Source organism: Pan paniscus, chromosome 1 (genome assembly GCF_029289425.2).
Source record: "Pan paniscus chromosome 1, NHGRI_mPanPan1-v2.0_pri, whole genome shotgun sequence".
NCBI classification, from domain to species: domain Eukaryota; kingdom Metazoa; phylum Chordata; class Mammalia; order Primates; family Hominidae; genus Pan; species Pan paniscus.
The window spans coordinates 202,536,222-202,558,113 of NC_073249.2; the positions used below are offsets into that span (position 1 = coordinate 202,536,222).

The 21,892-nt window shown below is 46.0% G+C and overlaps 1 protein-coding gene across 6 annotated transcripts in view; it reads left to right on the forward strand.

The window, feature by feature from the left end:
* Positions 1-21,892, forward strand: part of STPG1 (sperm tail PG-rich repeat containing 1) — a 58,372-nt gene that overhangs the window by 21,637 nt on the left and 14,843 nt on the right. For 2 of the 6 annotated variants that reach the window (XM_034958160.3, XM_034958146.3), the window contains 5 exons: positions 1,670-1,813; positions 2,059-2,177; positions 9,722-9,823; positions 13,907-14,077; positions 19,928-20,036. In XM_034958160.3, coding sequence (XP_034814051.1) covers positions 9,809-9,823; positions 13,907-14,077; positions 19,928-20,036 — 295 coding nt within the window. In that variant the 5' untranslated portion in view covers positions 1,670-1,813; positions 2,059-2,177; positions 9,722-9,808. The remainder of the gene's footprint in view (positions 1-1,669; positions 1,814-2,058; positions 2,178-9,721; positions 9,824-13,906; positions 14,078-19,927; positions 20,037-21,892) is intronic. The other 4 variants (XM_008963147.5, XM_008963146.5, XM_034958138.4 and 1 more) reach the window with 2 other exon arrangements.

A 21,892-nucleotide genomic window follows, 5' to 3' on the forward strand; every position in this document is an offset into this window, starting at 1 on the left:
TAGTCCTGTTTTGGTAAGAAATAGGAGTTCAGTCATCCAGAGTGTTTTTCAAAAATTCTACTTTTTAAATTGTTTCATCAAGAGGGCTGCTCTGACACATGCATTTCTGTTATAGCCAGAAGCCTTGGATCTCCTTTCCAGTCAGGCAGAAACCTCTCCTTTCCCCAGGAGAATGTCCTTCCTTTAACCTTTTTTAAATAACTCTCTCTTTACTGCCTCCTCTGCACACTCTCTTAGCTGTTCTATAGGCTTAGGCTTTTAGAAACAAAAGCCAGGAAGTCTTGCAGCTGCTTCTGCCTTTTGATTTGCTGTATAGCTCTCTTAAAGCAAACAAACCAAAAACATAGCCATTCATCTACTTAAATGGGGAGGGGAGGAGAAGAATACATTTACTGTATATTGGTATCCCCAAATATTTTCTACTTAAACACGTATTCAGCTCCTTTTACTGGCTTCATCCTCCACCCAGGCAGATTAGGCTTCAGTGTCCCTCTCCCCATCGTGTTTATTGAGCACTTACTAGAGGCCAGCTCAGGAAGAGGAAGCACAGCTCAGAGCTCAAGAGCCTGGACTCATTAGGCAAATCATGTTCACACCCTACCTGTTCCGCTTAAGTGCTGGGTGATTCGGATGAGTAACTTAATCCCTCTAAGCCTCAGTTTCCTCATCTGTGAAGCTGGTTCATGATTGTACCCCTTGAGGGGTCCCTATTGTCTTCAGGCTTCCCACTCTGAAAAGGAGTATTGTTTTTTAAAAAAATTCGGAGATGAAGAAATGAGCCTTACTGATAGTTTCCATACAAACCACCCTCTGTCATGGCTAACACATACTTTCTTCTTTCCTTCTCTTGACTGTTTTTTTTTTCCCCCATTTCTGCGCGTATTTCCTCTCTGAGGGTTAGGATTCTGATGTTAAAATAATTTGGCTTACTGTTGTGAACAGCCTACAGAGTCAGGATGCACCCCCCCCCCCCCCCCCCGCCACCCAAAATTTGGTTTGGATGTCAAGACTTACGGTGCCACACACACGCTCATGAAGAGTGTAGGAAAAGGCTTATCACCCACATAGTGAGGCCTTCTGAGGACAGCAGCACAGCCTTCCTAACCTGATCCAATAATGGCTTGAGAGAGCAGGGAAAGGAGCCTGGCTTGGGGGTTTTCTTATGGTTGGAAAGCGAGGCTGGACTGAGGGCAGGGGTCTGCGTGGTTTGAACTTCCAGCTGGTGCCACAGGAGGGAGCTCTGGGCTTTCTCATCCGCTTGCCCAGTGGTGGGGCAGAAGGGAATGGGGGAGTGGTGAAGCTGAAGAGCTATCAGCCATCAAACATCAAAAAACTGGAGTCAGAGTCCATTACACTTACAGGTTAGAGTCTATAATCAACCTGCTATGCAGACAGATGCTGCCAAGTTCTAGCAGTTGTGGAAGTCTCAGCAGGAGGGGAGTTTATACATCAGACATGCATGTATACATCGCAGCCTAGACAAACGAACTTTTAACTTCAGTTTCTATAGATGATCCCTTTCTGCTTTTTAACCCCATGTCTGCTCAAAACAGAAACGAAAACTTACACCTGTCTTGCACAGTGCCCTGAAAAGTGAGAGCCAGCCCCAGGCTGGGATTTCCCTAACCTCTTTGGATTTTAACGGCCTAATGCTGGTGTCTGAATCTAGGCCAAGGAGCAGTGAGGACGCTTCCTCTGTCCTGACCGCGCCTCGTCCAGGCTGCTCCCAGAATAGTTTTGCTGTCTCCTTCCTGCCTGGCAAGAATGTCTTTACTATCATCTCCTTCCTTTTCTCCGGGACAGCCTGTTTAAGGTACTTTATGTGACCACATCTCAGTAATTTAAGAGCTGGAGGGGGGAAGTCCGATAAATTGCCGAGAGGGAAAGAAAGTGGGGAATATTTTTTTTTAATCCGGTTTCGTGTCTGTTTCCTGTCAAAAGGCAAGTTTCTCTTCTCTACCATTTAAAATAAAACTTTAATATACACCTTTGTGTTTTCCACATTTGTCAATCATTGTTTTGTATTCATTTTGATTTTACTCCATTTTTGTTGTTTAGGTTTTACTGCTGCATATCCAACACAATCCTCCATTCCTTTTAAATCTCAAGCTTCAGTAATCCCAGAATCAGAAAAAAAAGGATTCAATAGTCAAGCCAAGAGATTTCCTCATAAGAAGGTAATGACGTTGTCTCAGGGGTTCTTTCGTTTTAGTCTGGATTTTAGCCTTGCGGGACAGGCACGTTCTGTCTGGCTGCTGTGTCTTTCTGTGGACAGTGGAGGGCAGTGTGCTCCCAGGAGCCGCGGCACCAGCTCCACTGAGGGGCACCGACTGGACTAACTGTAAGAACGAGCCTGAAAAATGGGACATCCACGGAAAAACAACTGTGTCTGGATTTATGGCGCCAAAAATATTGAACTGGACCAAAACTATTTTAAGAAAACAATATATTTTAAAAATCATCATAAAACTAAAAAATTGCAAAAATTCCCAAGTGTTATCAATTAAGTAAAAGATTTAAAAAAATTCTTCCCCATCCTTGTGAGAGGAAACCACATGACTGCAAATAACACAAGAGGAAAAGAAGAGTCGAATACATCTAGAATTACCTTTGGAGGGCCGGGCACGGTGGCTTATGCCTGTAATCCCAGCACTTTGGGAAGCTGAGGTGGGAGAATTAATTGCTTGAGCCAGGAGTTTCAGATCAGCCCAGGCAACATAGCAAAACCCAATCTCTACAAGAAAAAAAAAGAAAAAAGTACAAAAATTAGCTTGGCATAGTGGTGTGTGCCTGTAGACCCAGCTACTCAAGAGGCTGAGGAAGGAGGATCACCTGAACCTGAGGAGGTCGAGGCTGCATTGAACCAAGATAGCGCAACTGTACCCTAGCCTGGGTGACAGAGCGAGACCCTGTCTGAAATTAAAAAAAAAAAAAATTACCTTTGTAATGAGCCCTGCCCTACTTTAAAAACAAAAAAACAAAAAACAAAAAAAACTTCCTTAAACAATGTGTTATTAGCCGGGTGCAGTGGCTCACACCTGTAATCCCAGCAGTTTGGGAGGCCAAGGTAGACAGATCACCTGAGGTCAGCCTGGCCAACATGGTGAAACCCCATCTCTACTAAAAATACAAAAATTAGCTGGGAGTGGTGGCACACACCTGTAGACCCAACTACTGCCTCTCCTGAGGCAGGAGAATCACATGTACCTAGGAAGCAGAGATTGTAGTGAGCCGAGATCGCGCTACTGGACTTCAGCCTGGGCGACAGAATGAGACTCCATCTCAAAATCACCACCACCACCACCACAACGTGTTATCATATTCCTGTGTTACCCACCACCCCCCCTTCCCTAAATCTTGCCGCATCTCTTTTCCTCTCTAACCTGGAAAGTTCTGCGTGGTTCCTGACCGGTCCTTATTTAATCTTTGGGATTTCTGGGACCTGACTTTCTCCTCTCTCACCAGCAGGGGACAGAAGCAACTCACAGGCGTCCTTAGAGTCTAAAAAGTTTTTCATTCCTTCATTCATTTAAGCAAGACCTTTAGAATAATGTTCTTTTGGAGGAGTCCTCATTTCACATATCTTTTGCTGCACTCTAAAAATGGTTTTCATCCTATTACCTTGCCCAGATGGCAGAGAGGGAATGAGGAGATCTAGGTTCTGAACGGAGCCAAGGCATGGAGTGAGGGGCCTTGGCCAGCCCTGGTGCCCTCAGCCTGATTCCTCCTTGGTAGATGAGAACGCTGAACTAGAGAATGTTTCAAGTTTCTTCCACTTCTGATATTTTAGGATTCTAAGAAAGCAAATAATAAAGAATAGAGTGTATGCACACAAACACACACACACAGTTTTAAATCACTTGTAGGTTTTCTCCAAAGACAATACATATTTGCCCAGGAGTTTTCTTCTCTCCCTAGTTTCTCTGTTTTAACTGTTTGGCTCTTTCCCATTTTCTGTCTGGTTTCCCATTTGTCAATTTAATGATAATATATTGTCCCTCTCTAGGATATTTGCAGCCCAGCCTCCGATAAAAACAATAGCAGCCACCATTTACTTATCCTTACTATGTGTACTTTTAGACTGCCTTTTATCTCTAATCCTCAGAACAATGCTGAAAGGAAGGGTTTATTATTTTAATTTAACACAAGAGGAAACCGAGGCTTAGGGAAGTTCAATGACCCACCCAAGGTCACACAACGCAGGGTTTGGCACTTAAGAGGCTCAAAGTAAATGTTTGCTGAATCAATGTTGAAAGAATTGGACCTCAACCCAGGTCTAGTTCACTCCAAAGCCTCTTGCTGTTTCCACACACTGCACCACACCTGCCTTTGTGGCCCGCAAAGCTGTAAATTTGGCCTGTGAAAGTCAGCAAGTTTCTGAAAAGGCCTTAGCAACACAGACCAAGCTGAAGACAGGGGAGGATGTCAGCTACCGTGGATGGGCCCCATCCCCCGTGATTTAGTTCTGAACACTCAAATTCAGAAAGCAAGCCGGCTGACTTGTCAAGTTAGTGTTTTAAAAGATGATTGCTTCTCAGAACGTTTTTGACTAAAGGAACCAAGGAGGCAGGTAGCCAAACCTACAGGCAGCATCGAATAGAGACGGGAATTGCTCAGAGATTGGGTTCCAACTTTTTAAATGTGGTCGTGTTACTTGACAACATGAAAACTTCCATCTCAGCATTTGTAAGCATTTTAGAAATAAGGATGGAATTTTATGGAAAGGGCAGGGGATCCATCAATCAGGCTTTCCGTGTCCTACTCTGTCACTGGCTGTGTGCCTTTAAACCAGTCACTTGACTTTTCTGGGCTTCAGTTTCCTCAACTGAAACATAAAATTTGGATTATATAATTTTTGTGGTCTCCTCAAGTTATAAAAACAGAAAAACAAATTGCTATTCTATGTTCGTTCTCATTTTTCCTGAGGGAAATGGCCATTGAGAAGTTAAAGATCTTGTTTAACATCACCTGATAATTTAGTGAGGCAATACAAATTAAAAACAGATTTTAAAACTCCAGGGCTTCACCACCCCTCTTAAAGCATTAGTCACCCACACCGTTGCTCCCGATCAAACATGGCTGCCTCCTGGCAGTAGTCCTGTGGCCCACCTTAGCACATCTTTGACACAGAGAATCAGTGCCCTTTGAAATGTGCACTTACCTTGTGAGGCTAACTTTGCAGTGAACCATCAAGGTCTCCTTGCCCAGCTCACATTCCCCATGAGAATCTTACTGCAGAGTACAGTGAATCCTTCACAGAGCTCAGTGTCGGGACTGGCAATTTTGGCTGCTAGAAATGAAGTCTGTTTTCCTGAACATTTTCGAGTTATTTACAGATGTGCTGGTAACTTTGCGTAGGTGAAGAGACATGCCTGATCTATGTGGCAGAGCATGGCCCAGCAGCCTGCCGGCCATTTTCTACCCCTGCCTCCCTGTTTCTGTCTCCACTTCACCCTGGATTGTGGTCACTGTTTCCCAAACTGTGTACCCCTAAGGACACCACTTAATGTCTTTGCTTCTCTGTTTCCTCATCCTAAAAATAAAGATGTTGTAATAGGTAGGTAAGCCCTTGCCAGGAATGAGTATTTCATGGTTCTAAACCTCATCCCTTCCAGGCTTGAATAAATAAATATGGGTAGGACATAGGTACCATGTGCTCTAGATGGGCACAATTTAAAAATATATGTTAATACCATTACATAGTAAATCTACCCTCCCAAATGGGAAGCCAGCCAGTGGTTAATTTGTGATGAAATCGTACAAAGTTAATATTGTTCACTTATTAACTTGATATGACACTAGGCCAGGGATGTTTAAATGAAAGAGGTTCAGTTTGCAGAAGTCACCATGTTCAAGGGGACAGCTGCCCCAAGTGTGCCCTCAGCTGCATATCTGACCCACAGTAGGGTCTGCCCTGCCTCCCTGCTCTGTGAAGCCTGACTTCTCTGCATCAGTCACCAGTACCCCTTCCTAAGGGGTCTGCAAACACTGGGCTGGCACTCATGACATGCCAGGTACCCCTCAAAGACCTTTGCATTTATTACCTCATTTAATCCCCATAATAACCCCGTGAGCTAAATCCCATCATTATCCATACTTTTCAGATAATGATCCTGAGATGAAAAGAGGGTGAAGTAGCTGGTGCAGTGGAGGCTGGGCAGAGTGAGGATGAACCCAGGTAGCAGCTCCTGGTCCTCAGACCCTGTTTCCCCAGCATCTTCCCCAGGTGGAGGCACCTCCCACAGCTCGTCTTATGCCCTTGACACAAGGTTAATGTGTGTGCTGTCTTACCTCCACCACCTGCCTAGGGGCTCCTTGGGCAGTGGTCATTGCTGTCCTTTCCAGACCCCACAAACCCCTCAAAAATGGATCAAATGACCCCAACTCAAGTCTGCGCATTTCCCATCGAGTCACGACCACACATCCATCCATGAGCACTGTTGTGATACATCTCCTTCCTCCCATTCCTAGACCTTGTGAGCTGCTAACAGGTTGCGCCAAATCTTCCATCCTTGGCACAGGTCCTGATGCACAGTAGGTTTCAATCAGTGTCCGCTAAATTGCATTTTTGCCCCTATCCCACGCAGGGCACTTCAAGGGGCTGCTAATAAGCTGCTCAGTCCCACTCTGAAGGTTTGTGACTCCCAAGGGAGTGTCCTGGCTCCATGGAGGCAGTAGCAGGCAACATCGTGCGTGGTGATGGTGATGGTGATGATGATGGTGATGATGGCGGGCCGCATCGGCGCTGTTCCACCCACTTTATGTGTGTTGACCCCTTCAATCCTCACACTTAGAGGCAGCAAAGGAGACAGTGGGTAGGGCTTCCATAGAGCGCTAGTAAATGCGAGTTCTCTTCCCTTCTCCCTCCCCATACATGTTTTTGTTTTGTTTGTTTATTTGGTTTTTGCCAAGAAACCAAGGAGTGGCTAAGTTCACACCAGTCACAACTTGGATTCTCGTTCTCTGGGATTTGCTCTGAGAGGCCTAAATTCATCCAAGTCACAGAATGTCAGTCGCAGGAACTGTTTTTGCACAGGCGAACGGTCTCTCTGAGGGTGGCATCCGCCCACCTCTAGAAGTCACAGGAGAACGCTTGACATTTCCCTCCCAGAGACCTACTTGGGCGTTGCACGAAGGCGGTGGTGTGCTGGTCAACCACCATTTACCCTCCTCGAAGAAAAGTGCTGAGATGTAGCATCTGCCCGTTTGTGGTATAAATACTCCCACCGTGGCCAATTTCAAGCCACCAGCAGCAACATTTTGGAATTTTTAACAGTTGTCCTCACAAGCTGCCGCTGGCCAGCTCCAGCTGCCGCTGCCTGGAGGACTCTCTTTTTGCTCACTAAGAACAAACAGGCAGCACTCCATTCCTCCAGGCTAAGTGGTAACAGCCTTCTTCCCATTTGCCTTGGACTCAAGCCAGTATGCAAAGTGGCAGAATTAAAGTGTGTTAAAGCCCAGGAAAGTTGTGAGCTTCAGCAAATGAAAATACAAGATGTCCGGTTAAATTAGAATTTCAGATAAATGGCAACTCTGTTAGTACAAGTATGTCCCAAATATTGCATGGGATATACTAAAATCATCATCTGCAGTTTATCTGAAATTCTAATTTAACTGGGCAGGTAGGATGGAGCCGGCATTTAGGTCTTGCATTTTGTCTGGAACCCCTAGCTCCTCAGACATATATGAGTGCTCAGAAAATTCTTGCAAACTGATGGTCAGGTTCAGAGTGTGGTGTAACCGGGAGCTAGAGGTGTGTGTCTTCATTATCTACTATTTAAACCTAGAAGAGTCACAGTGACACCTCCTGTGTCAGCTTTCCTAGATTCAGGGACTCTGGAAGCTCAAAAGCACCCCAAGGCCCAACACCTTGGACTTACAAATAAGGAAGCCCAGAGAGGTGACTTGCTCAAGATCACTTAGCGTGTGGCAGCACTGAGACTACAATTTCTGATTCATAACCCGGTGGGGATTTTTTTAATCCTATACAATCTCATTTGAGAATTAGTTTGGTTTCATGGTTAAGAGCAGACTCTGTGGTCAGAGTGCCTCGGTTCTGGCTCTGACATTTACTAGTTATGTGGGCCTTATCTCTTTTGGCCCCAACTTCTTTAAAATGGAGATTAAGTGAGCTAATAGTACATGTAAAGTCCTCAGAACAGTGCATGGCACAAAATGGGCACTCGATAAATTGATGCTTGCCCTGAAAACAGTTGCCTAGAAAAATCTCTTCCTTGTCTCCCCGTAGCCCTTCGCATCTGCATCCACAACACGAGGGTTCTCCTGGGCTCTCGGCCTGGGGTGCTGGAGTACCTGGCTCCACAGCGCCTCCTGCTGCCTGCCTCACTCTCCATGGCAGTCAGTTCCTCTCCGTCCACCGGGGATCATTCTCACCTAAAAGCAGGAATCAGCACCCCTGTCGCCACCTCCCATGGGGCAAGGGTGAAAGGACTCACTGCATTTAAAAGTCAGCACAGAAGAACCCGTTAACAGCACTTTGACCCTATCCCTTATATGAAACCATAATTACACACTGCCCAGCCAGACTCGGAAGTCCTGGAAGGCACTGATGGTACCTTGGGCTTTCTACCCTAAGGAAGGCAGTAGGGATGGTGGAGACAGGACAGGCCTGAGTGGCAGAGATTGGAGACAGCAAGCTCTGGAGTCGGGCTGTCTCGGTTCAGCTCTGGGGTTTGCCACTTACTAGCTGTGTCTCTGGGCCTCACTTTCCTTAAAGTAGCCCTGACCATACCTCACTGTAAAAGGCTTGTTGTGAGGAGTAAACAAGACAGCACACACTGTGCGCTTGGCACTGAAGTCAGGTACTGCCACTTACAGCAGCGGGACCTTGGGCAAATTCATCTCCACGTGCCTTAGTGTCTCCATTTATCAACGGGGGACAGTAATCCCTTCATCACTGGCTGATGGTGAAAATGAGACCAACTTTGAAAAGCTTCTGACACCAAGCAGGTACCCAGGAACCTCTTGCCACAGTGGAGCATCCTTAGCATTTCACACCACTCAGCCAACTTCTGTCAACATTTACTTCCCCCTGGTAACTAGCATGGGAAATGCAATGAAAGCCCGATGAGCTGCCGCAGCAGAAATGAACTTGGAAGTGACCTCTGACTTATTCCTCTCTCACATGCCTGCATCATTCAGCACTTGAGCCTCAAGAGCTTGCCTCTTTTTGTCTGAGAGTTAGAAATGGCCTGGTTTGGGTTGAAGGTTGTTTTTGTTTCATTTTGCTTTATAAACAGAAACACTCCCTGGTTTCTCTTCTGAAAGGCTGAGGAGGAAGCTGAGTCAGGTGGGGTGGGGTGAACATGAAATCGCTCACCCTTCCCTTGCCGTGGGTCTGGCTTACCCAATCACTGCACACTGACTTGCACATCAGCCGCATTCAGTGTCCCACTTTAGGCCCATTTCTCTAATGACTTGAAAAAACGACTGTGTTCTTTTGGAATGCGGCAGGGCATAGTGGAAAGAGCAAGGGCTTTGGGAGTCTAGCCTGGCTTGGAATTCCAGCCCCACCACTTGGTAACTGAGACGAAGATCGGGCAAGTCAGGAAATGGTGGAGCTAGGCTGTCACCCACCAAGTGGTGGTAGCGCCTGTGCTGTGGGATTACAGTAAGGCTTAGTGTTAATGGATGTAAAGCCTGTGGAAAAGCACAATGGAATTGAAGTATCTCGATGACACCACCTTCTCTTCCCTTTCAGAATGATATCCCAGGACCTGGGTTCTACAATGTTATTCACCAGTCACCGGTGTCCAACAGTGTCTCATTGTCCAAGAAAGGAACTTGCATGTTTCCCTCAATGGTGAGAACCGCTTCTCTTGAGTAAAGCATTAACTGGTCAGTAATTTCCTTCATTGATTGCATAATTATATATTGGACATCTGGTCCTTTCTCTCCAAAGGCCCATGGTTCTAATTAGGAGAGTAACTGCCTCCTCAAATTTCATGCAGGTAAATTGGACCCTGTGTCTCTAAGTAACTTTTTCCCATCTCTACCCACTGCCAGGGTGGGAAGAGAAGCCAGAGGAATCTTCAGAACTTGTTCCTTCCAAACCAATTTTGTTATCACTGAGTGCACTAAGCAAGTATTTTCCTGAGATGTTTAGGCATGCCAGGAAATAGTTACTCTTACACATCTTGGTGTAATATGATTTTTACAATGCTTAATCTAATTGGTTGTCAAACTATTGAGAAATCTGATAGGACTAAAAAGAAAGCCGGCAGTGGGCCTGAAAAGTACTGGCCCCACCCCTTTCCTTCTCTTCGTAAGATATGGGACTTAATTTTTGTTGAGGGCTGTAACAATCAAGTAGCTATATGAATTGCCAATGACCCTGACCAGAGTTGGGCAAAGATAGGCTTCTTAAAAATGTTTATACATTGTCAAGAAAAATAGATACAGCAAAATAGATAAATGGTCAAGAAAAACAGATACAGCAAGGGGAAAGATACAAACTAGGGTAAGGCTACCTGAGGAAGAAAAGTGAAAAGTGGACAGGCACGGTGGCTCATGCCTATAATGCCAGCATTTCGGAAGGCCAATGCAGGAAGATCACTTAAGCCCAGGAGTTCAAGACCAGCTCGGGCAACATAGTGAGACCCCATCTCTACAAAATAATTTAAAAATTAGCCAGGAGTGGTGATGTGTGTCGATAGTCCCAGCTACTCGGGAGGCTGAGGTGGGAGGATCACTTGAGCCCAGGAGGTTGAGGCTGCAGTGAACTATGATTTCACCATCACACTCCAGCCTGGGTGACAGAGGCAGACTCTGTCCAAAAAAAAAAAAAAAAAGTGAAAAGAAAGCAAGCCCAGACTCTAACATTAAATTAACAAACATATGCCATCTTGTCCCTTTAAAAGTTATAATAATTTCTTGCACAGATGTATTATGATGCCTGACATTGGAATTGATTTTTTTTTTTAACCACACAAAGGGACCATTTAAGACACACTAAATGTAGCCACATCTTATTGGAATTCGAATTTGGCAGAATTGGATACTCAAGGAACAGACCAGCTTTGGAGTTAACTCCCCATTACCGAAGAAGCTGAGTTTGTACATGGCCTCAGTAGGTCCACAGAACAGCCATGCCTCTACCTATTTTTCTGCCACCAGCTCTGCTAGGAAAGAAACTCAAAAGAAGTGCCGTCTCATGAAGTCCTGGTGTAGAAGACAAGACTTCAGACCTGATCCTGCCTCAGCTGTGGATTCTTGACGTGACCTCAAGCACGTCACCCTTCTGTGTCCCAGTTGCCTCATGAAAGTGGAGACTCCCTGGAGGCACTGGGCAAATTAACGTTGCAATGAGTGAAATACTCTTTGAAACAGCAAAGCATTATAAACATGCTAAATATTATGATTGTTACCACCTGAGTCACAAACAATACTTCCTGCAACACCTAGGTTTTCTCTCCGAGAACTTCTTTGCTAAATAATGGCACTGCCCATTCCTTCTTGGTGCCAACAAAGAGACTGAATCAGAGGACACGATTGGTTGTCTACAAGGCTTTGCGTGCGGTAACTTTCCAAATGAAAAGCCGGACTATCTGGAGGAGAAGGGGCCCAAGGCAAGAGCTGAGTGTTACAGAACCTAGCCACGCCTTTCAGGCCTTTAAAAAATTCAGAACCAAACCCTAAAGAAGGCAGACTTTGAGCTGCTCAGGCTTCCCCCTCTCCTCCCTTTCACAAATATGGGAATTTGTATTTATAGTTATGTTACACTCAGGTATAAGCACTTAAGGTCCTGTACCTGGGGATGGGTGCCTGAAGTGGTCGATGGCAATCTATTAGGAGATCTCTGCGTTTTACCTCATTCCTGTGTGAACTGGATGAGAATTTCATATCCCCCACCCCACCGCCTCTTTCAGTAACTTTCACCTTTAGCACCTCCTCCACTTCTGCATCCCAAGACTTAGAGGGAATTAAAAGTAGCTCTCATCAGAGAAAGATCAGAATGACCAGCAGGAATGTGATTATGGGTGAGGCTGACCAAAAAACTCTGTGGGTCTATAAATTTTAGAAACTTCCTCATGACTGTTGAAACAACTACACCCAACCTTTTGAGAGACCTGTCATCTCTCTAAGTCCGAATGATATAAAGAGCTTTATTAGTATATTCCAAATCTTTGCTCCAGAATCTTCCACAGGACTGACTAGGAGAAGTGTATGAGGCAGGTGGGTGGAGAGTTTGATGGCCTCTCTGTATTTGCATGCTGGCAGGAGCGGCTCTAGAAAAGTTAGTAGGTGCTGGAGAGAAGTTCATAAATGCCGGCATTTGGCCAGATTGGAGGCCACAGGCCTGGCAAGTAAACCAAGGGGTGTGTAGTGTTGGTGAGTGAGTGTTACTGTAGCCACATTCTGAGACTAATTCTATTACGATACTTTATAAAACATTGCCTCTACTGGGACTTTTTTGGGAAGAAGTTTTTTCATTTTCAAAATGTAAGTTGTAGGTGTTCTAAACCAAAAAAGAGTCTATGATTGAATGGGCTTGCTGTTATCTCAGAGCCATGCCGCTCAACCCTTTCCTCTTTAGAATGGGCTCTCTGATCCATGTCATGTAGTGGAGGCTGACTGCTTGGGTAGGAATGCTGGTCCTCTGCCTGAATTAGCTGGGGAAGTTCAGCTTCCTCATCTGTAAAGTAGAGATAATCATAAGATGCACTGCTCAGGGTTGTCGTGAGGATTCAACACAAAAACCCACCAAAGGTATTGGTTAACTCTTGGCCAGAATGAAAAAGATGAAGCACGTTCAAAGCTGGGGTGACCTTACTTCTAGGAGCATCAGCAAATCCTTACACACTGCATGTAGCCACTTCTTATTAGAATTCGAGTTTGGCAGAGTTGGATACTCAAGGAACAGATCAGCGTTGGAGTTAACTTCCCATTACTGAAGAGGCTGAGGTTGAGCTGGGGCTTGAACCCAGGTTAGGCTCTGAACAACTTAGGCTCTGGACAAGAACACTCCCGCTTCTGGTGCTACACCCACCCAAATGCTAGTGGGGGTCCATAAACCAGACGCTGAGGACCGTCACCACCAAGCACAGAGTGAAGTAGGGGGGCCCTAATGCCTTCCTTCTGGCTCACCCACTTTCTGTGTTTGTGTAGTTATTGATTCCTATCAAGTGAGAAAATCCAGGGCAATGTTCTCAAGCTTTTGACCATTAAATAGTGGGAAATTTTTTGTTTTATCAGACTCCAATACTTGCCATGCTATCTTAGGGGAAAGTGATGTTATCACTGAGTTTCTGTGACTTTTGTCCCTGTTCTTTTGACAAACATTGATTCTGTTTGTTTTTTAACTGAAGATAATTTATCGTGGCTTCCTGAAAGGGTGGGATTGGTTCTGTTAAACCGTGAAAATACCGTAGGATTTGATGAAAACAGTAATTTGGTGGAGGGTAGGAGGCACAGATGGTCAACAAGCCCCCTGGAGCTTTGTTTGAAGCAAACTCGTTGCTTAGGCAGTTCAGATCATTTAACCTTAGAAACAAGATGTGAGATTTTACTCAGAAGAAAAGCCTAGGCTGAGAAGAGCATCTAAAGCTTCCTATCACATAAATTACCCAACAGCTGATGAGTCAAGGGTAAGTGGCCTGGAACAGGATCGGGTGGAAATGCATTTATGGCAAAATCATTTTTGCCAAGTCCCAAACAGAAGATGAATAATTTGAGTTAGTTTACAGAAGCGAGTACAGGTCTGAACTTGCGTTTTCCAAGGGAAGATCCTCAAAGCCCGAGGTCAGTTTATCATTGTTACCTGCCAGAGTTTCACCTTTTATAAAATGCATTTAGACCTTGTGCTGGTCACCATCTTTTTGACATCTGTCCTTCAGATCCACAATATTATGTGACAATGCTGATTCCTTTGGTTGTCTCCTTACAGTGCGCCCGATTGGACACCATCATTTCTAAATACCCTGCAGCGAACGCATACACTATCCCATCGGATTTTATTTCCAAGAGAGACTTTAGTAATTCGTGTTCCAGCATGTTCCAGTTGCCAAGCTTTATGAAAGCTCTCAAATTTGAAACTCCTGCACCAAACTATTACAATGTAAGAACTCTGCCTATGCTTGCTAAATATAGATCGAATTAATGGTTTACTAAAATAAAAGGAAGAGGGGATCTTGGGGACATCGTATTTTAATGCAGTTGTCAAGCCAGTTAGCATTTGTTGACTACCCAGTGGGTGCCTAAGGCTGTACAAGACTCTTACAGGGAATTTGCAGACCCCAGAGATCAGGATGGGCAACATGGAGGCCAGTATCAAGCTGTGGGGAGGCCACTGCCCTGAGAAACACATATTCTAATTACTCTTGTCCTGTAACCTTTCTGGGACATAGTTTTCTCATCTGTAACAATGGGTGTATTATTTACCACTTTGTCTGCAGCCACTAATGATTTACTTTTTAGGTTCTTCTAGGGAAAATAAACTTTCATATCAGAAAATCGGTGTTTTAACAGTCGTGCCCTGCTGTGCCAATTATGATCGCTTTGTATTCACTGACGCAGAATGGCATGGATGGTTAAGAGATGGACTCAGGAAGGTTTGGTTTAGCTCTCATCTGTTGCCACTTTCTAACTGTGTGGCCTTCGGCAAGTCCCTTAACCTTTCCAGGGCTTAGTTTATTGATCTGTAAAATGGTGATGTATGTTCACCTCATCGTGTTAATGCAAATATTAAATGAGATAATGTATGCTGCATGCCCAGGACAGCACCAGTCACACAAGGACCACACAATACATGGAGATTGGTAGGGCTGTCTTTGTTAGTACATGAAGGGTATTTACTTACCCTTAAATACAAGCAAGTAAGTAAGTAAGTCACAGCCCCCACTGTACAATGGAATCAATTCTACTTGCCCTACAGGGTTACCATAAGGCAACGAACGTGAAAGCACTCTGAAGTGCGCAAGATATGAATTGTACTTAAGACATTAATGTTATGCCATTTTCCAAACTATTTTGGTTTTATACATTTATTATACCATTTCCTTTTTTCCTTCATAATATTGATAATTAATAATTATTTTTCTGACTACAAAAATCCTGCCCACCTTCTATGATGGATTCAAGCTTTTTTTTGAGACGGAGTCTTGCTCTGTTGCCCAGGCTGGAGAGCAGTGGTGCAATCTGCAGGCTCCACCTCCCGGGTTCACACCATTCTCCTGCCTCAGCCTCCCAAGTTGCTGGGACTACAGGCACCCGCCACCACACCCGGCTAATTTTTTGTATTTTTAGTAGAGATGGGGTTTCACCGGGTTAGCCAGGATGGTCTCAATCTCCTGATCTCGTGATCCACCTGCCTCGGCCTCCCAAAGTGCTGGGATTACAGGCGGGAGCCACCGTGCCCGGCCTCATTTAAGATTTTCTAGTAGCCACATCTAAAAAGAAAAAGGGACAGATGAAGTTAATTTGAGTAATATAGTTTACCCAACAGATCCAAAATATTATCATTTCAACACTAATCAATATAAAAGTTATGAATTTTATATTTGAGGAAGACTATTTTCCTTGTAGTGAGTCTTTAAAATCCAGTATGTGTTTTATTCTTCCAGCACATTTTAATTTGGGCCAGCCACGTTTCCAGGGCCAATAGCCACATGCAACCTGTGGCTACTATACTGGGCAGTCCAACCCCAGGCAGTCTTCCCTCGGCATAATCAGAGCCTGAAAATGATGAGGAGGAGGAGGAGGAGGATGAAGCACTTCTCATGTACTGAGTGCTGGTCTAAGAGTTATGTATTAATCATATTTAATACTCACAAGTGAATCCATAAAGTGGATTATCTTCTTCCCAGTATAAAGAAGAGAAAGCTAAGGCTCAGAGAGGTGAAGGGACTTGCACAGTTACCCAGCTTGAAGGCATCATTTGCACTTCAGTGGGCACCAGTGGATGGCTGGGGTGGAAAGCTGGGGAATGATCAAAGTCACCTCGTTCCAGCCCTGACAGGCTTCCCTCTGTGGATCCTGTTGCTCCTCTGTGCCAGGCTGGTGATACAGCTTAGATTCCAGTGGGGAATTCAGAAAAGAACAGGTAAACAAACAAGATAATTACAAACTGTGGTCAACTTTGAGGGACAGCTGGAGCCTGAGGGAGAATATGTGGGAGATATGGAGGTTGGCAGTACCAAGTCAGCCTTCTCTGACTTGGTGGTCAGAGAAGGCTCCGAGACTGAGACCCAAGGATTGAGGAAGAGCCAGGGTTGGAGAAAGAGCATGTGCCAAGGTCCTGGTATAGCAAGGAGCCCAGCCCACGAGGACCTTCAGGAAGGTTGAGTGGCTAGTGTAGGATGAGCAAGAGGAGAAGGGAGAAGGGGGCACCAGACAGACAGCGGCCAATTCACACAGGGCCCTGAAGATCCCAGGAGGAAGTTCACATTTTGTTCTCTGGGTCCTAGGAAGCCCATGAGTGGGGCTGGAGGTATGGGGTGGTGTGATCTGATGCTTTTTTTTTAGATGGAGTCTTGCTCTGTCGCCCAGGCTGGAGTGCAGTGGCACGATCTTGGCTCACTGCAACCTCTGCCTCCCCAGTTCAAGTAATTCTCCTGCCTCAGCTGGGATTACAGGCACATGCCACCATGCCCAACTAATTTTTGTATTTTTTTTTTTTTTTTAGTAGAGATGGGGTTTTACCATGTTGGCCAGGCTGGTCTCAAACTCCTGACCTCGTAATCCATCCACCTCGGCCTCCCAAAGTGCTGGGATTACAGGCATGAGCCACAGCTTCTGGCCAATCTGACATATTTTTTAAAAAGTTCCTTCCAGCTGCTGTGTGGTGAATGGACTGCAGTGTGGGTTGGAGAGTGGGTTCTGGAAAACCAGCGAGGAGATTATTATGCTAACAGGAGAGACGGCAAGGTGTGATCCAAGAAAGTGATCAGAAAGGGGCTTAGCCATTGCCCCTTTGTCAATCCCAAGTGGGAACCAGGCTACTTGGGAGAAAAACACAGGCACCGACTGTCTGTGCGGATGCCCCTCTCTGCAGCCTCCCGGTTGTAGCTGAAGGATGCTGCCGTCAGTGTTTCATGCACCATTCTCCCCGAATCACTGTCTACTCCTTCACCTGGCTTCCTGTCTCCAATGCCCAGCACAGGTCCTGGGATGCAGTAAGCATCCAATCAATGTTTATGACATCAAAGGAATAACTTTCCAGTAGTATGCAGCTGTTAATCTAGAAAGGACCTCTTTCCAAGATAGAATTGTGTCCTTCTGCCAATAGATACATTTAGGCGCATGTTTTTTGTTCATTATTGTCTTAATATGACCCTGAAAATAATACACGCTCATCATAAAATATATTCAAGCCCTGTAGAAACCCATTAATTAGAAAGTGGAAGTCCCTTATAATTCTACTTCCCAAGGGAAACCACTGCATCAATAACCAGGTGCAGGCCGGGCACAGTGGCTCACGCCTGTAATCCCAGCACTTTGGGAGGCCAAGGTGGACAGATCACCTGAGGTCAGGAGTTTGAGACCAGCCTGGCCAATATAGTGAAACCTCGCCTCTACTAAAAATACAAAAATAAGCCAGGCATGGTGGCACACACCTGTAATCCCAGCTACTCGGGAGGCTGAGGCAAGAGAATTGCTTGAACCTGGAAAGTGGAGGTTGCAGTGAGCCAAGATCACACTACTGCACTCCAGCCTAGGTGGCAGAGTGAGACCCCATCTCAAAACAAAACAAAAACCAGATGCAATTTCTTTCATATTCTCTCCTACCTCTGTCCCTCCACCAGTATTAGCATTATTCTGTACACAGCACACATGCATTTTCTTCTTAGTTTTCTTTCCATGGCAATACAATAAATCTGCTTCAGTCTTTTTTAACCTGCTGAATATTTTCCTGGCCCCATCGGGAAATCTTCCAGCGACACACACTCAGCATATACAAAAATGCTCCCTTTTTCAGTTGCTTTTCTGTCTGGGTGAAAAATAAAGCTGAAGTGCTGTTTTGTCTACAGGTGGCTTTTTTTCAGGCCAGGAGAACAATGGTTGAGTCAACTGGTGAGGAGTAGAAATGCAGTAATCCTGTTAGCCACACTGTGCTTTGAGGTCTGTCAAAGCCTTTCTCTGCCTTTGCTGCCACCATCCCTCACTTGTATATTCGAGTCCTCTTCCTTGGTAATGTGTTATTACCTTCTCTCCGGCAACCTGGCTCCTCTCCCCCACTCTCCGTGTCCAGTAATTAACCTGTCCCATCTGGTCTCTTTGTTTGCCTTCTCTGCATGCCGTCTAGCCATTAGGGCCCTGGGAAAAGCTAAATTCCTCCACCTTTGTAAACACAAAATCAAAATGCCATCTGCATTTCTCGAGAAACATTTTTTTTGACAAAGGAGTATCACAGCAAATCAAACCATCCTGGCCCCAGCAAATAGTTTCACTCATTCAGCAAATATCCCCAGCAATCACAGGTTTAATTTGTATTGCCTCTGTTCTCCAATGAATACAGGAGACTGCAAATTGGCATTTAAAATATTTATGATTCACGTGTAACAGAAGAATGATCTCAGGGTTTTTTTCCTATTATTTTTAGAGTTCTGAACACATCGCACACTCTCAAATGTATTTCGTGAGTTGGCCAGAATTCTTAATTTCTGGTCAGTTCAGGAAAGTCGAGACAAGGGAATGCTTGCAAATGTGATCACAATCTTAAATGATACGACTTTCTTGTGTGCCCCAAATGCTGCATTTATAGAAGGGCTGTTTGAACAGTGAGCAATGCTCCTAGGAATGAGGATGGGGATGGGTAGGACTACGTGTCCTGAAAACAGTAAAAATAGTAGAAAACCAGGTGCAGTGGCTCACACCTGTAATCCCAACACTTTGGGAGGCCGAGGTGGGCAGATCATTTGAGTCTAGGAGTTCAAGACCAGCCTAGGCAACATGGTGAAACCCCATCTCTACAAAAAAACACAAAAAATTAGCCAGGTGTGGTGGCGTGTGCCTGAAGTCCCTGCTATTCTGGAGACTGAGGTGGGATGATTGCTTGAGCCCGAGAGGCAGAGGTTGCAGTGAGCTGAGATGGCATCACTGCACTCCAGCCTGGGCAACACAGTGAGACTCAGTCTCCAAAAACAAAAACAAAAAAAGTAGCAACAATAATGAAGATAATTTGCGGGTGTAGCATTACACACTTAAAAAAAAAACACTTTCCGGCCGGGCGCAGTGGCTCACGCCTGTAATCCCAGCACTTTGGGAGGCCGAGGCGGGCGGATCACGAGGTCAGGAGATCGAGGCCATCCTGGCTAACATGGCGAAACCCTGTCTCTACTAAAAATACAAAAAAATTAGCTGGGCATGGTGGTAGGCGCCTATAGTCCCAGCTACTCTGGAGGCTGAGGCAGGAGAATGGCGTGAACCCGGGAGGCAGAGCTTGCAGTGAGTGGAGATCTCGCCACTGCACTCCAGCCTGGGAGACAGAGCAAGACTCTGTCTCAGAAAACAAACAAACAAACAAACAAAAAAAACACTTTCCTAGCGGTGATCTCTGTTGGGCCACCACCACTCCCTGACGGAACTCCACAGCAAGTGGAGCTGACTGTCCAATCCGTTTTACAGATGAGAAAATTGGGTTTCAGAGAGGTTACAGAACTGATGCAGGGCCACACAGCCTGTCCTTAGCAGAAGTGAGCCTGGAAGCCACCCTGCAGCTAGCTGTGTGTTCTGTTCCTTGTTGAGTGACCAGCATTTTCCAGGGATCACAAACTCATAGACCACTTGAGCTGGGATGACAGGGAAGCCACAGCCAGTGTGACCTTTACAGCTCACATCTGTTCATTTGCTAAGAAGGACAGGTTTCGGTTTGATTTTTTTTACGTAGATTTGCCACTTGTCCAGGCATGATGACGAAGACAAAGAAAGGAAAGGTACTGAGTACATTGGGTGTATTTTCTCCCCCTAGGCCTCTGTCTCTTGCTGCAAGCAGAGAAACAACGTCTGTGCTCGAGCCGGGTTTATGTCAAAAACCCAAAGAGGATCTTTCGCTTTTGCTGATAAAGGACCTCCCCCAGGTAAGCAGCTGCTTTGCACTGGCCTTGACCTAAGGGTTAAGTGTCCCAGATTTGATTTGCAGGGCACCTACTTCTTCACAGGGAGTCTTTGGAAGGATTTAGTCTTTGGGTGGGGAGGAGTAGCAGGCAGGTACTGAACAAAGAGGAGAGGTGAGAAGACAGCCAGCAATCCCCACCAGGAGGACAATGGCTGGCTCTGGAAATGGGCCTCCAAAGCAGCTTCCTGGCCTCCCCTTTTATGATCTGGCATACCTGCTCTGGGCAGCCAAGTGGAGAAGTGGCTTCTCACCTCAGAAATGTGCACATTCGTATACCCCAGGTGCCATTAGGGGCAACTGGGGAGGGGCAGGAGATACAGGGCATGACCATACATCCTGTTCCTTCAACACTGAGCTGCCACGTTCCTTTTCTCCTATGCTAGAGGTGACTTCATCATCCAGTCATAAAACAGAGGAGGCAGCTCTGTTTCCGGAGCACCCACTCCACGGTGAGTGGTTTCCATGCAGTCTTGCAGGTCTGCCGTCATAGGTTCGTCCACTTAGCCCTGCTTTTCAGATGAGGAAATGGAGGCTCAGAGAGTTGAAATGACTTGCCCAGTGTCACACAGCCAGTAAATGGCAGACACAAGCCCAGAGGGGTCTCACTAACGAGCCCACATCCTCCATCATTCCATTGTCCCTTCTGGAACCTCCAAGATTCAGGAATACACAAGAGCTTTCCTGCAAGTGTTTCCCCTGCCGGCCTTGGGGAAGGGTGTTGCACCTCTCCTGTGCTCTCTGACCTCCAGTGCTGGAGCACTTATTATATTAGATTATCCCAAATAGGTCCCACAGACCACACCCCAACCCCAGAAGCCCTGGGCACCAGAGCTGCCCCAGGAACCTTGGGCCCCAGAAGCAGGAGGAGGAGCAGGGAAGGTTTGCTTCTGCAATCATGCCTCTTGCAGAGGGGTGTGGATAAAATTGTAGTGCATGTGAGGTTTCAGCAAATCCAGATTAAAGTTGAAAAGATCAATCTGAAGCTGAATAACAAAACCAGCACTAATTAGGAGGCTCAGCCCCAGTTCACCCTCCCCTGCCTTGCATCATCCATGGGCAAAACCCCACCTTGTCTGTTTATACAGAAGAACAAAGCCAGCATCCCTGGGGTTGGCCAGAGTCCCTGCCAGTGAGCCCTGGGATGTGGGCACCTCCACAGTCTGCCCCTGCTCCTGCTCCCTCCCGGGGCGGGGGGGATCCTGAGAAGCCCCCAGCCCCTTATAACACAGAACAGGAGGGGAAGTGTGGGTACTAGCGTCTGTTAAGCTCCCCGTGGGTGCCAGGGGCCTTACATTCATTATCTCACTGAATGCTCCAAAGCCCCATGGAGCAGGTACTCACCACATAATCATGGGCTCAGAAAGTGTGAGCTCTTCTTCTTCTTTTATCCCCACTTCACAGACAGAGGAGATAGAAAAGCAGGTGACAGGCCCAGTGTCCAACAGCTGGATTTTTTTGTTTTTGTTTTGTTTTGTTTTGTTTTTTTGGAGATGGAGTCTTGCTCTGTCACCCAGGCTGGAGTGCAGTGGCACAATCTTGGCTCACTGCAACCTCCGCCCCCCGGGTTCAAGTGATTCTCCTGCCTCAGCCTCCCCAAGTAGCTGGGATTACAGGCATGCGCCACCACGCCCGGCTAACTTTTGTATTTTTAGTAAAAACAGGATTTCACCATGTGGGCCAGGCTGGTCTCAAACTCCTGACCTCAAGTGATCCGTCTGCCTCGGCCTCCCAAAGTGCTGGGATTATAGGTGTGAGCAACCACGCCCAGCCCCACAGCTGGATTTTAATCCAGGCTCATCTAGTTCAATATCTGGTACC